At 38.0% G+C, this 13,848-nt stretch overlaps 1 protein-coding gene across 2 annotated transcripts in view; it reads left to right on the top strand.

Moving 5' to 3' along the window:
- RNF128 (ring finger protein 128) overlaps positions 1 to 13,848 on the top strand; it is a 97,200-nt gene that overhangs the window by 53,175 nt on the left and 30,177 nt on the right. For both annotated transcript variants that reach the window (XM_060138363.1, XM_060138362.1), the window contains exon 2: positions 9,967 to 10,214. In XM_060138363.1, coding sequence (XP_059994346.1) covers positions 9,967 to 10,214 — 248 coding nt within the window. The remainder of the gene's footprint in view (positions 1 to 9,966; positions 10,215 to 13,848) is intronic.

The raw sequence follows: 13,848 nt of genomic DNA, 5'->3' as shown, positions 1-13,848 counted from the left end.
CCTTAGCACCAGTTAAGACAGAAACAGCAAGCTATGTTGTATACTATACCTCCATGCATTTACAGTAAAAAGAAAATGCCAGTTTCACTTAGGAATGTCCTTGATGTAGCAGTAAGAATAAGTAATTTTATTAAATCTCTACTCTGTCATGCACAACTTTTTTTTTTGCCTATTCTGTGTGGTGAAATGGGAAGTAGGCACAAAGCACTTGTATGACTGAGTTGTGAGCTGAACTAGCTGTTTTCTCCAAACAACTCCTTTTTAACTTGAATGAACTACTGACAAACAATGGTTATTCAGCCTTGGGTGTTTGGAAGACCTATTCAACACTCCTCAATCTTCTAATTACATATCTGTGTGAGTACAGATTTACCTTCATATACTTCAACCAGAAAAACAGTTCACAGTAGATCTAGTGCAGAAGCAGATATGAAGATCCAACTGTCTTCTATTAAATCTGACATTAAAGAGGTTTGCACAAATGACAATGCCACTCTTATTATGTTTTTTGGGAAAATAGTTATTTTTGATTTAAAAATGTTAATTATATTAACATATATTTACAGCCGTTATTTTAAATGAATGAATAAATACATGTAAAATTTCTCTGTTAGTTTCTAATATGATTAATATGAATAGAAATAATCTACATAAACAAACGTTCTTTGGAGTCTTCAATAACTTTAAAGAGTATAAAGGAGTCCCAAGTCTAGAAACTTGGAGAAATGCTGATCTAGCCATTGGGTTCTTAACAATGTGCTAAACATTACCACTTGTGGAAATCAGAAGAGGCCTGGTAGGACTAGGGTTTTTAATAATAATTCTAAGAATTGTTTATCTGTGAATATGACATGTCATCCACAAATTATGCATCTGTGACCTTTGGAACAGCATGGTTTCTAATTTCCTAGTGTCTTTAATATGCTGTTTCCTGAGGGTTCCAGCTCCTGAGATTTTTTTTGGTGCCATATCAAATCTGTGACCCATTCCCTAATGTAGTATTACCTTCAAAACCTGGGGGTACAGGACAGAAAGAAAGGCAACCTGCTGAACTACCCATGGCTGTGTGCTTCTGTTTCATTTGTTGGCTTAAAAGGATGCTAATAATAGAAGGTGATTTTGGTCATCTTCACTGCTACCACCCCTCCCTCAAAAAGATGATTTGTAACAGTACAAAAAGTTAAGAACCATTGTTTTAACTGACAGGCAACCTGTACTAAAGCCTATTTCATATTCTGCTATAGACTAGAATTTACCTAAAGACTAGTTAGGAGCATAACATATTAAAGGGATGTGCAGAACTGATTTGTCTGGTTCCCAGTAAACCACAGACATGTATTTCCAGATACTTTTAAGAAATCATTTGTATATTTGTTTGTTGAGGTGCAATGATAAAATTATTTTTTTTTCATCCAGAGAGCTGCCATGAATCAGTCAATTTAAGAAACTAAATTTGGTTCATTGGTGACTGGCAATAACTAAAAGGGGGCAAAAAACCAAGTTGTCACAAAACAGGAATTTGAATAAAGAGAGGCTAGTCTGGCTTAAAAGTTTAGATAATTTTTTTTTATTGGTTTAAAAAAATCCCACTTAGGACTGCTTGGTCTGGGGAGCTTTGATATCCCTCTTTGAAATACATTGACCTTCCCCAGTTGCTCAAAGAGTTTGGGCTATGAGGGAGGGGGTGGGGGGGAACCGCACTTTTAAAAGCTACTGTGGACAAAACGAATGTTTAGAAGTCCACTTGAATTGGTTCCAGATTTTCTAATGGAGGAAATGTTTGTTAGAGAATTATGTTGGAATTTGTCACACCTAGATCTTGTTCATTCCAGATACAAGTAAATTCAGAAGTGGTGACCCCATTGTATCATCAGAATGTTGGGCAGTATTGAATGTGAGCTTATTTTTAGAAGAGCTACTTTGGCTTTCAATTGCCTTTATCATTTGTAAGTCGCTCATTGTGAATACTTCTTTCTAATATTAAAAGTGGAAAACTGGTTGAAATAGATACTAGAACAGCTTTCCTCGCCTCCTTGTATTTTGTGTTTGAATGCCAAGGTGCTGTAAGTATGCCATCCATATGCTTAGGATATTTCATATATTGTAAAATATTTTAGACTTTATTTTACATTTTGACATGTTAATATTAAAATGTGGGGGGAGGAGGAAGATCCAGAAGCACAGAGCTCACTACATGGTTTGCACTTGATAAATAATTTATTCAGTGAATTTGTCTGTGTTCACAAATAAATAAGATTAGACCAAAACCATAATATCATTAGTTTTTTTGAAAGAAATGAATGGGGTTGGCCACCAGCAGGATCCTAGGGTCAAATTTCTATATATTATGAATAATAACTAAAAAGTATTTTTTGCCAGTAGTGCTGAGGATAGATAACCTTTATTTATATTAATTATAATTGAATGATATTTTAATTGAATGATATTGAGTAACAGTAGTAAGAGTTGCTACGGCCTATTTTATTACCTTTGCTCCCAAGATAGGCACATGCCAAAACCTTTATTCACTGTTGAACATTTGAAATTGGAGTCTGAATTTTCTCTTCTGCTTAATTATTATCTATTCCTAATCTGTCCCTTCTCCCAAAATACTCTAGATATCAGAGTGAGAATGTGAAAAACTTGAGCCATAGAATGTTGTTAGTGATTTTTAAGTGGGAAGTTCAAGGATTCCCTGTAGAGTGACTGCTACAATGATCCTATCAAGATAAATCCTTTCAAGATAAATTAAAGTTCTGCTGGACCCAGGAACATGTGTTTAAGCAACAAGGACCCAGATTAGCTATTCTTGACCATTAAATTGTTAATTATAAAGTGATGTTAATACACTAGAATTGTAAAAATGACAGCTTGTTTTTTTTTTTTTTTTTGCTTTTCAACTCTGAAAATTTATCAGATACAAAACATTAAAATTTATGTATTTGCATAGCACAGGGAGATCAGTTCGGTGCTTTGTGACCACCTAGAGGAGTGGGATCTGGAGGGTGGGAGGGAGATGCAAGAGGGAGATATGGGGCTATATGTATACATATAGCTGATTCACTTTGTTGTACAGCAGAAACTAACAGCATTGTAAAGCAATTATACTCCAATAAAGACATTTTAAAAGTTTATGAATAAATCCTTGAAACCAAGTGCAGATTTGGAGAGATTCAAATCCTGAAATGACAGCTGTTCTGTGATCAGGGTTTAGGCCATAAAGGTTTGTTGTCCGATTAATGATCAGTTTTCCTCACCAGACATTTTTAGCATGTTAAAGATTTTTCTTTTCTTTTTGGTGGGAATGGGTGCTGTGATTTTTGGAAAAACAATTAAATTAATAGCTGTTTGAAAATTCTATAAGGATAGCAGGAGAGATGTAGTCATATTCCTTTGCCAGAATTGATTTTAGAAGCTTAGTACAGCCCTGCTTCCTTCAGGCAAAAGCTGCAACCCAATGGTCTGATTCCCACTTCAGGGTTATTTTTGCCACGTGATACTTCTTCCCTCCCTCAAACTCTAGTCTGTTTCTGGTTACCAATTTTTAAATAAGGAGTACTACCAAGTTCAGAAATATCAAAACAAGTACAGTTTGTTATATTACAAATTACTGGACATTGAAGGAAATTAAGTTGTCTTTTTTATATAGGAACCTATTCTAACCCAGTATCAGTTCGGAATGTGATTTGGAAATCCTTTTTTTCTACTACTGGCCATGAAAATGGATATGTACAATTCATTTCGCTTTCTTAGTTCATATTCCTAGTGGTGAATGGCTAATATATAGGAGACATTTGCAAGTGCCTAGAAGGCAGGGACTATATTTTATTCCTTTCTGTAGCCCCAAGGCCTAGCACAGTGTCTGGCATGTGTATAGATACTTATAAAATACTTAATGAGTTTAGAGGTACTGTCTTCTGTATAACTGATCCACAAGAAGATTAATTGAATAGCCTTGATCTTATTAGCACCATGTTTTAATCAGCTGAGCTGTACAACCCATATTTGGCTTCTTAAGCCTGGTACTTTCCAAATGAGATAGTTGTTGTAGCAATATTTTGGATAGAAAAGTGAAAAGCTTGACACCTTGTATAAGAGTCTATGTATTAGTACATCAACATTGGTTTTAAAGATCAACTGTAAGGGGCTTCCCTGGTGGCTCAGTGGTTAAGAATCTGCCTGTCAATGCAGGGGACACGGGTTCTAGCCCTGGTCTGGGAAGATCCCACATGCCACGGAGCAACTAAGCCCATGCACCATGACTACTGAGCCTGTGCTCTAGAGCCCACAAGCCACAACTACTGAGCCTGTGCTCTAGAGTCCATGAGGCACAACTACTGAAGCCCGTGCACCACGATGAAGAGTAGCCCCCACTCGCCGCAACTAGAGAAAGCCCGCACGCAGCAACGAAGACCCAACGCAGCCAAAAATAAATAAATAGATAAATAAATTTATAAAAAAAAACAAGAAAGAAACTGCCAAACTTTAAAAAAAAAGATCAACTGTAAGAATGGTTTAAGGAAATAGCGATAATTTTAAAGATTGTTAAAAGTATTTCCGTTTAATACATTATTGTACTACTGTGAGAGAATAAACCGATATGCAAAATTCTGCAGCATAAAGAACATAGATTCAATGATACAGGTTAGGTTTCTGTTAACTGAGCTTGTTTTCTTGAGTGTCTGAACTCCTGTCTTCAAAGAAGATCAATTCTTATAATCACTGAAGAAGTGCTTTGAGTTTCTCCAGGAAGGGATTAGCAATACTTCATCCTTCCAAATAGGCAAAAGATTGTATTTTAATCATCCTGTTGAAAAAATGTCATTCTTCATATTTTCTAAATCTTATTTAAGATGAGAAAAACTTCTGGGCTTTCTGTGCATTTTCAAAGTTGCCTTCAAGTTTCTATTCCTCAACACACCAGAAATCAGAGAAATTAAACATTCAAAATAAGTTCTGAATACGACCACATCTGTGTTTCTTATAATAAATGGCTAACTTTTTATACAGAATATGTTTTGTGATGCTTTCAAAAGATCACTTTCAAAGTCATTAATTTTAATTTGAGAGGTTTGGAATTAGCTGAAGCATAACAGCCTCTTGAATCTCCAATATTTTAAGGACAGGAAGAAAGCTTAAGGGAGAAAAAGGCTCCGCATGCCCGCTGTAGCAAAACACACACACACACACACACACACACACACACACACACACACACACTCTCTCTCTCTCTCTCTCTCTCTCTCTCTCTCTCTCTCTCTCTCTCTCTCTCTCTTTCTCTCACTCACTCACTCACTCACTCACACGCCCCAGTCAGAAAAAGATTTTTATTCCGTTCCACAAAAAGAAGTCTGATTGTTCTTCTTTGAAGTTTTAGGGTACATATTTTGTGTTTTTAACAATAGCAAATAGGAAAACAAATTTTACTTGGGGCTGTACATGAACTTTGGCTTTTTAAAGTAGGTATGAATAAGTGAAAAGAATAAGCAAAGTAATTTCGTTATAAGTTTTGGATTGTATACTACTTGTATTTAAGTTTTGACTCGGTAACGTCCAGTGGTGCACTGGAGTCATCTGACTCAGCCAATTGTACCCATATTTTCCCAACTCTACATTCATATGGCCATGGGAGTAGTATTTATACCATGGAAATTGGCACACACTACAAATCAAGGTTTCTTCCACCTCCCCCAAGAGCCAGTTGTTAAACATTTACCACTCCCCATCCCGAATGTACCTATTTAATTTTTATTTTTTACAGTCAAATAATAGCTTTAGGTTTCATTGAAGATAGAGAACTGATGTAGAATGGTGGTGAAGAGCAGAGGCACTAAGGCCAAACTGCCTGGGTTCAGATACCAGTTCTGCACGTATTAGCTTGTGTTATCCTAGGCAAGTTAGTCACTCTTATCTCTAATGGGATAATAGCAATGCCTACCTTATAGGGTTGATGTAAGGATTAAATATGTTAATACAGGTAAAGCACTTAGAATAGGGTCTAGTTTACAGATGAATCTTATCTGGCAATTTCAGTTATCCAGAACATAGCCAGGGTTCAGGAAGTAAACAAAAATATCACTGAGCAACCAAACTAAATATCAGAGGGTGGTACTTGCACTGAAGCCCTCAAGCTGTCTCTGGGAACCTGTTTTATTCTTTGTTTAGATCCAAGCTTGATTGACTTTTCATAGCTGACAGTAGATTAGATGTATAAAATTAGAAAGAGGGGAGAGATGCTGCTAGAAGCAACAAGTGACAACCTCTCTCCCCCAAAGAAAATTACCCAAAGTGAGAACTCAAAAATGAGTCAGAGGGGCTTCCCTGGTGGTGCAGTGGTTGAGAATCTGCCTGCCAATGCAGGGGACACGAGTTCGAGCCCTGGTCCAGAAAGATCCCACATGCCGCAGAGCAACTAAGCCCCTGTGCCACAACTACTAAGCCTGAGCTCTAGAGCCTGCGTGCCACAACTACTGAAGCCCACGCGCCTAGAGTCCGTGCTCCGCAACAAGAGAAGCCCGCGCGCTGCAACAGAGTAGCCCCTGCTCGCCGCAACTAGAGAAAGCCCGCGCACAGCAACGAAGACCCAACACAGCCAATAAATAAATAAATAAATTTTAAAAAAAAGAGTCAGACTGGATGATATCTAAGGTCCATTCCAGCTCTCCAAGTCTGTGACTTTGGTGAAAAATCATAACAGTTTGGGGACAAATAACCTAACTACTGTATTAAATAATGGCTTACAAAGATGATCCACTATCAATAGTAAATCATAATCAGTATATCCTAGTTAGGAAAATAGGGCTGTACGGATGCCTTTTTAAAATGTCCGTTCAAAATTGTTGAAATTAAGTATTTGTGTAAAACTTTTTGTTACTTGGGAATTTAACTTATATGGAATACCTAATTCTCTGACAATACCAGATAAAGGAAGGCGTTACTGTAGTTAATTAAGACAGTCTCTGCCCTTAAAATGTTCTTTAGAGAGGGGGTAACAGAGGAGCAAAGAGGGAGCATTTACATTCTCACTTGGAACTCGGGAAAATAACACAGGAGGCAGCATTTGAGCTGGGACTTGAGTAACACATAGACAGGCAGAGAAGGAAGGGGGAGTGTCAGAGCAGATGTAGAGCATTTTAGGCTGAGAGAACAGAATGAGCAAAAGGAAAGTTATGAAGAGTGAATGACACTAGCCGATCCCATGTGGCTGGATCTAAGTGTTCATGAGATGGGGGTGTAGTGGAGGTACATCATACTGGAAAAGTTCGCTTGGGACCAGATAATGTAAGGCTTTAAATGCTAGGCCAAGGAGTCAGAAATTTAATGAGTAATAAGGAGCCATTAAAGACTTTTGAGTAGGGAAGAGGCATGATCCAACCAAGTGATGACAAATGTCAACCAGGAAGGCTGATGAAACTTTAAGGGAAGGGGGAAAATTGGAGTTAGAGTGACCAGTTAGGAGGTTACTGAAGTAGCTCAGGCAAGGAAATTATGAGGGCCTACATTATAGGGCAGCAGGAATGGAACAGAGGATCTGATAATGGGAGATGCCAAGGAATTATTATCTACATGACAGACTAGGTTAGCAGTGAGTATTCAAATGTGATTCTGAGGTTACTAAACCCGGTGACCAGAGGGTTGTGATGCCATTAAGTGTGATCAGGAACAGTGGAGGGGGAGCAGTTTTTAAATAGTTGCAAGGGTGTAAGGAGGAGGAGATATATAATAATGCTTAGAAATAGATCTTTTATATGATTAGAAAGCTAATTCAATAGATAGTTGGACTACATATAGCATATATGAATATGAATTGGGGCGATTGAGGCACAGCATTGTTCCTTATGTGTAGACAATGTATATTTCTTGACTATCCTTGTTTTTTATTTTTTCTCTTTCCTACCCTAAATTTATTTTATTTTATTTATTTATTTATTTTACATCTTTATTGGAGTATAATTGCTTTACAATGGTGTGTTGTTTCTGCTTTATAACAAAGTGAATCAGTTATACATATACACATGTTCCCATGTCTCTTCCCTCTTGCGTCTCCCTCCCTCCCACCCTCCCTATCCCACCCCTCCAGGTGGTCACAAAACACAGAGCTGATCTCCCTGTGCTATGCGGCTGCTTCCCACTAGCTATCTACCTTACGTTTGGTAGTGTATATATGTCCATGCCTCTCTCTCGCTTTGTCACAGCTTACCCTTCCCCTTCCCCATATCCTCAAGTCCATTCTCTAGTATCCTTGTTTTTTAATCTCCACTTGACCGCAATGGCCAGTATGTTCCTGAGCATCCAGCCCTGCCACCCACCTCATATCTTCTAAAAGAATGAAAACTTACTTCTGTTAGTCAAAAACATTTAGAAGGACACATGTGTGATTTAAAAAGAAATCTTTAAAATTATCATGTATTCCAAAACCTCATTTTTAGAATGATATATGCTTTCAAAAATTATTCAGGTTAGGTTACAATATCAGAAATGAATGCTAGGTTATATAGTTAATCAAAACTTTATAGCCAGAAAGTTTCCTGATAGATGGCTTGTAGTGAAAAGCCAAATAGTGACAAAAGAGAATTGAAATAATTTCTGTGCTTTTAGTGCCAAAGCTAGAAATGTAAAGCCCCCAAATAAAGAGAAAAATGAGCCTCTCTCTTGCAAAATAGCCAGTTCTTTAGGACTATTTGCATTATATACTGATAGAGGAAAGAGATGCAAAGAAGACATTTCAGCCTCGTTCACTTCCCATTGCTTCTGAGATTTTCCTCATGTAAATGGGAAGAGAGTGAGTCGTCAATGTTACCAAACTGAGTAATGGCAAATGAGTCAGCAAAGTTATATAAAAGGGTTTAACTAAATGGCTGTCATATGTAAAAATAATGTCTTTTGGAACTTTAAGGATCTTTAATAATACCCTATGAATATATTTTTTGAATTGGTAACTTCAAGTGAGAAGAGGATCTTGATCTTTCGTAGACTTTGGCCACTGGGGGCCATAAACTTGAGGGATTACTTGCATAATAATTCTGCTATATACATTGCCATTTAAGGTTTGTACTCTTGATTTGATCCACTGAAAGTGTGAATGCTATTAACATTCAAAGAACTCTATTCTCTTCCTAAAGATTATTGGTCTCAGGTCATTTAAACTAGAAGGAATATAAACCGTGATAAGCGTTGGAATGGTGAGAGTAATCTAACATTCACACACCACTGGGAAAGATAATGTCTGTTCTTTATTTTTATCATAAGATTTATAAAGTCAGTAAAGTGGGAGATGTTATAGAGATTTGGCCTTTAGACTAAGACTTATAGATGATTAGACTAAGTAATAAGTTTAGTCTGATTTCAGACTTGACTTTAGTTGGGGTTGAATAGAAACACATTTCTATCAATTTTACATGTTATATTCATTGCTAACCTGATTAGGTCCATGCAAAACCTTAGAGCATCTTGGACAAATTTTATATTGCTCTTGAGGATATAGAAAAATGGCACATGGACATATATATAGGTTGTCCATTTGGGCTTGTAATCATTATTTGTCTCAAATTACTAATCCTGATATGTAGATCCTTATACATTTTAGTAGTGAGCTCATGAGATAGTCTATCACTTCATAAATTGGGAAACATATAGTTAAATAGTTTTGTCTTTCTCAAATCTCAGATTCTCTAGGAGAATCCCCTACCATCCAGGTGACTACTTGTCTTTAAGAAAGCCTTCATGTAAGAGGCAAATTGGGTCCCAAACCCAATACTTTTGAATTATAGGTGGCAAACCTGAGGGGAGGGGAGGTATTTGTTGTATATCATAGCTTCCTTACTAAACTATGAGTTCCTTAAGATCAGTAACCAAGTCTCAGCATGTTTATGTTTCATTGAGTGTCATTTAAAATCATTTTAGCAATTGGATTTTTATACTAAGAATGCTTTACCAAACTAAAACTGAATTCCTTTTCTTTTACAGGTGCAGGAGACATTGTTGCAATCATGATTGGCAATCTGAAAGGCACAAAAATTCTACAGTCTATTCAAAGAGGCATACAAGTAACAATGGTCATTGAAGTAGGGAAAAAACATGGACCTTGGGTGAATCACTATTCAATTTTCTTCGTTTCTGTGTCCTTTTTTATTATTACGGCAGCAACTGTGGGCTATTTTATCTTTTATTCTGCTCGAAGATTACGGAATGCGAGAGCTCAAAGCAGGAAGCAGGTTTGTAATGGCCTTTCTTCCAATTTAAAAATATTTTACTGTTTTAATTGTAGATTCAGTGTCATGCATTTTAATATTCTTCACTTGCTGGACAATGATCCATGCATATGTTTTGTGAAAACTGGTAGTTTTTAAAAGTATGTCACCTTCTATCCTCTGAGATCTCTTATTTTCTGAAATTTGTCTATGGCCTTAATCCTGCCTGGTTAAGTCTTCTAATACCTCATTAGGGAGCACAGCCAGCCTTTAAGTATATATGGGTGTAAATACATATGTTCATTTACACATTTTTTCTAAATTACAAAAGCATTTCATACGCAATATAGAAAATTTAGAAACTAGAAAGTACAAGGGAAAAAAACCTTCACCCAAAACTCCATATAACAACAACAACAAAACTGTAGTCACCACCCAAAGGTAGTCACTGTTATTTTACATGTAAGTGTGTGCCTGTACATTGTGCATTTGCATTTGAGGGCAGGGCTGGGAAGAGAGACTAGGCTGAATGTCATGAGTAGGCAAGTTTAAAGATCTAATTGTGCATCATATAGTACTAGGCTCCAAACAGAGTCACATATTCATAATCTCTCCCATATTTTAACAACTGATGTATAAACAGGTACAAAGTACAGAAATAATAGAACAAAAATACCAAAGCATCATTGAACAGGGAAGAACCTCTGGTTATGTGGCATTGATCCTACCACATTTAAAGTGCCCCTCATTCCTCTTATATCCTCGCTTCTCTTCCATACCCAGCTTAACTTCCATGGCCACTCCCATGCGTACGTCTTCAGTTTCCTTGGCCCTTCTCTCTCTTTTTTAACTTGCTGTCAAAACCCAACCCTGATTAAATCCTACTTCCCACCTACTCTATGCCAGTTCTTTGCTTAGCGGAAATAGGAGACAAACATTAGCATCTATACAGGCTAATCTCATTTTTAAATTTATAATCACAAACTCAGAGTGAGTTTGCTTACTGCTGCCCAACAATCATGCCATGTTTTCTTAACAATTTCCTCTCCTTTCCTAGGTTACTAATCATACATATTCCTTTCTCCTTAAACCTCCAACACGTCCTTCAACTTTACTCTCAACTTGTATTTTGGATCTTATTCCACTGAGAAAATTGAAGTAATCAAGAGTACTTCCACAAGCTTCCACCACATGTACCCATCTATCTGCATCTGTGTCTATACCCGATATCCTCTGCCTTGTCTTCTGTTGCTGTAGACACCCAAACATGCTATTAATTGCTTCCATTTTCAGAAGAACTTCTCTTGACCCCAGGCCAGAAACCTTGGAGTAAATTCTTTATTCTTCTCTTTCTCTCACTTCCCGCGTAACCTCCATCAGCAAGTCCTGTTGTTTTCTACCTTCATTATATATCCAGAATCCGATTACTTCTCACCACTCCCATTGCTTCCACCCTGGTCCATGCCACCGTCATTTCTTAACCTCCTCTCCTTCTCGAGAATTCTCAACACAACAGCAGAGTGGTGTGCCGCTTCTCCAGAATGATTAGTAGGGATTTAAGGCTTTCAGCTGATCATATAGTAGAGGCCAGATTGTATTTTATATGTACTGAGAAGTTCCTCCAAAGGCAGTGAAATTCTGGCCACTTCATGCACTCTATCTCGAATAAGCAAAGATGAACCCAATTTATTTGAGAGTAGGGAAGCAGTGAGGATTTCTATATGGCAAGAAAGTTAATTAAATTTGGGAACAGATGAAAAATTGAAATCGTGTTCTAAAACCTTTGTAAAGATTTAGACACCAGCATGTGGTAATGAGTGATGATTATCTCAATGTTTAAAGTTAATTGACTTCTGTACTTCTCCTTAGAGAAGCAGCTTATCACACTGGTGGCAGGTTCAGCCCGTTACTAGTTGTAGTCAAAAGGATGTTTAAAATTCCTGTGCCAGGCCATTCAATAGTTTCACACTGTGTTAATATTTGGCATTTGTATATAGTGCTGATCTTATCTCTGAAGTTGAAAAGAAATTGGTATCCAGTATGACGAACTATTCAAATGTTATAGTTACAATGACAAGAGTGTTTGGTTCAAAGTTTATAGTTACAGTGACAAGAGTGTTTGGTTTGTGCGTGTTCATGGTGGGGTATGTATTTCTGTATGCCAAGTGCTATATTAAATCTATTAATGTGGTATTAAAACCCATAAGCAAGTAATACAGTTTATAAAGAACTGTCTGGTGTTGCACAAGCTCCATTGGATATTTGACTCCGGTCTCATCACTCAAGTAAATTTCATAGTTTATAATATATCTTAAGAAAATCAACTTCTGTACACATGGTTAAGAATAGCATTAAAACTTCTCACCTCACCAGTACTGAACCAAGGTGGCAGAGTAGAAGGACGTGCTCTCACTCCCTCTTGTGAGAACACCAGAATCACAACTAGCTGCTGGACAATCATCGACAGAAAGACACTGGAACTCACCAAAAATGATATCCCACATCCAAAGACAAAGGAGAAGCCACAATGAAACGGTAGGAGGGGCGCAGTCACAGTAAAATCAAATCCCATAACTGCTGGGTGGGTGACTCACAGACTGGAGAACACCTATACCACAGAAGTCCACCCATTGGAGTGAAGGTTCTGAGCCCCACATCGAGCTTCCCAACCTGGGGGTCCAGCAACGGGAGGAGGAATTCCTAGAGAATCAGACTTTGAATGCTAGTGGGATTTGACTGCAGGACATAGACAGGATTGGGGGAAACAGAGACTCCACTCTTCCAGGGCACACACAAAGTAGTGTGCGCATCAGGATCCAGGGGAAGGAGCAGTGACCCCATAGGAGACTGAACCAAACCTACTACAAGTGTTGGAGGGTCTCCTGCAGAGGTGGGCAGTGGCTGTGGCTCACCGTGGGGACAAGGACACTGATGGCAGAAGCTCTTGGAAGTACTCCTTGGCGTGAGCCCTCCCAGAGTCCACCACTAGCCCCACCAAACAGCCCAGGTAGGCTCCAGTGTTGGGTCGCCTCAGGCCAAACAACCAACAGGGAGGGAATCCAGCCCCACCCATCAGCAGTCAAGTGGATTAAAGTTTTACTGAGCTCTACCCACCAAAGCAACAGTGAGCTCTACCCACCACCAGTCCCTCCCATCAGGAAACTTGCACAAGCCTCTTAGATAGCCTCATCTACCAGAGGGCAGACAGCAGAAGGAAGAACTACAATCCTGCAGCCTGTGGAACAAAAACCACATTCACAGAAAGATAGACAAGATGAAAAGGCAGAGGGCTATCTACCAGATAAAGGAACAAGATAAAACCCCAGAAAAACAACTAATAGAAGTGGAAATAGGCAACCTTCCAGAAAAAGAATTCAGAATAATGATAGTGAAGATGATCCAGGACCTCGGAAAAAGAATGGAGGCAAAGATCGAGAAGATGCAAGAAATGTTTAACAAAGACCTAGAAGAATTAAAGAACAAAAAAACAGAGATGAACAATACAATAACAAATGAAAACTACACTAGAAGGAATCAATAGCAGAATAACTGAGGCAGAAGAATGGATAAGGGACCTGGAAGGCAGAAGGGTGGAATTCACTGCCGCAGAACAGAATAAAGAAAAAAAGAATTAAAATAAATGAAGACAGCCTACGAG

Source organism: Lagenorhynchus albirostris, chromosome X (assembly GCF_949774975.1).
Source record: "Lagenorhynchus albirostris chromosome X, mLagAlb1.1, whole genome shotgun sequence".
NCBI lineage: Eukaryota > Metazoa > Chordata > Mammalia > Artiodactyla > Delphinidae > Lagenorhynchus > Lagenorhynchus albirostris.
Note: the sequence above shows the minus strand (reverse complement) of the source record. Positions and strands in the feature narration are given on the sequence as shown.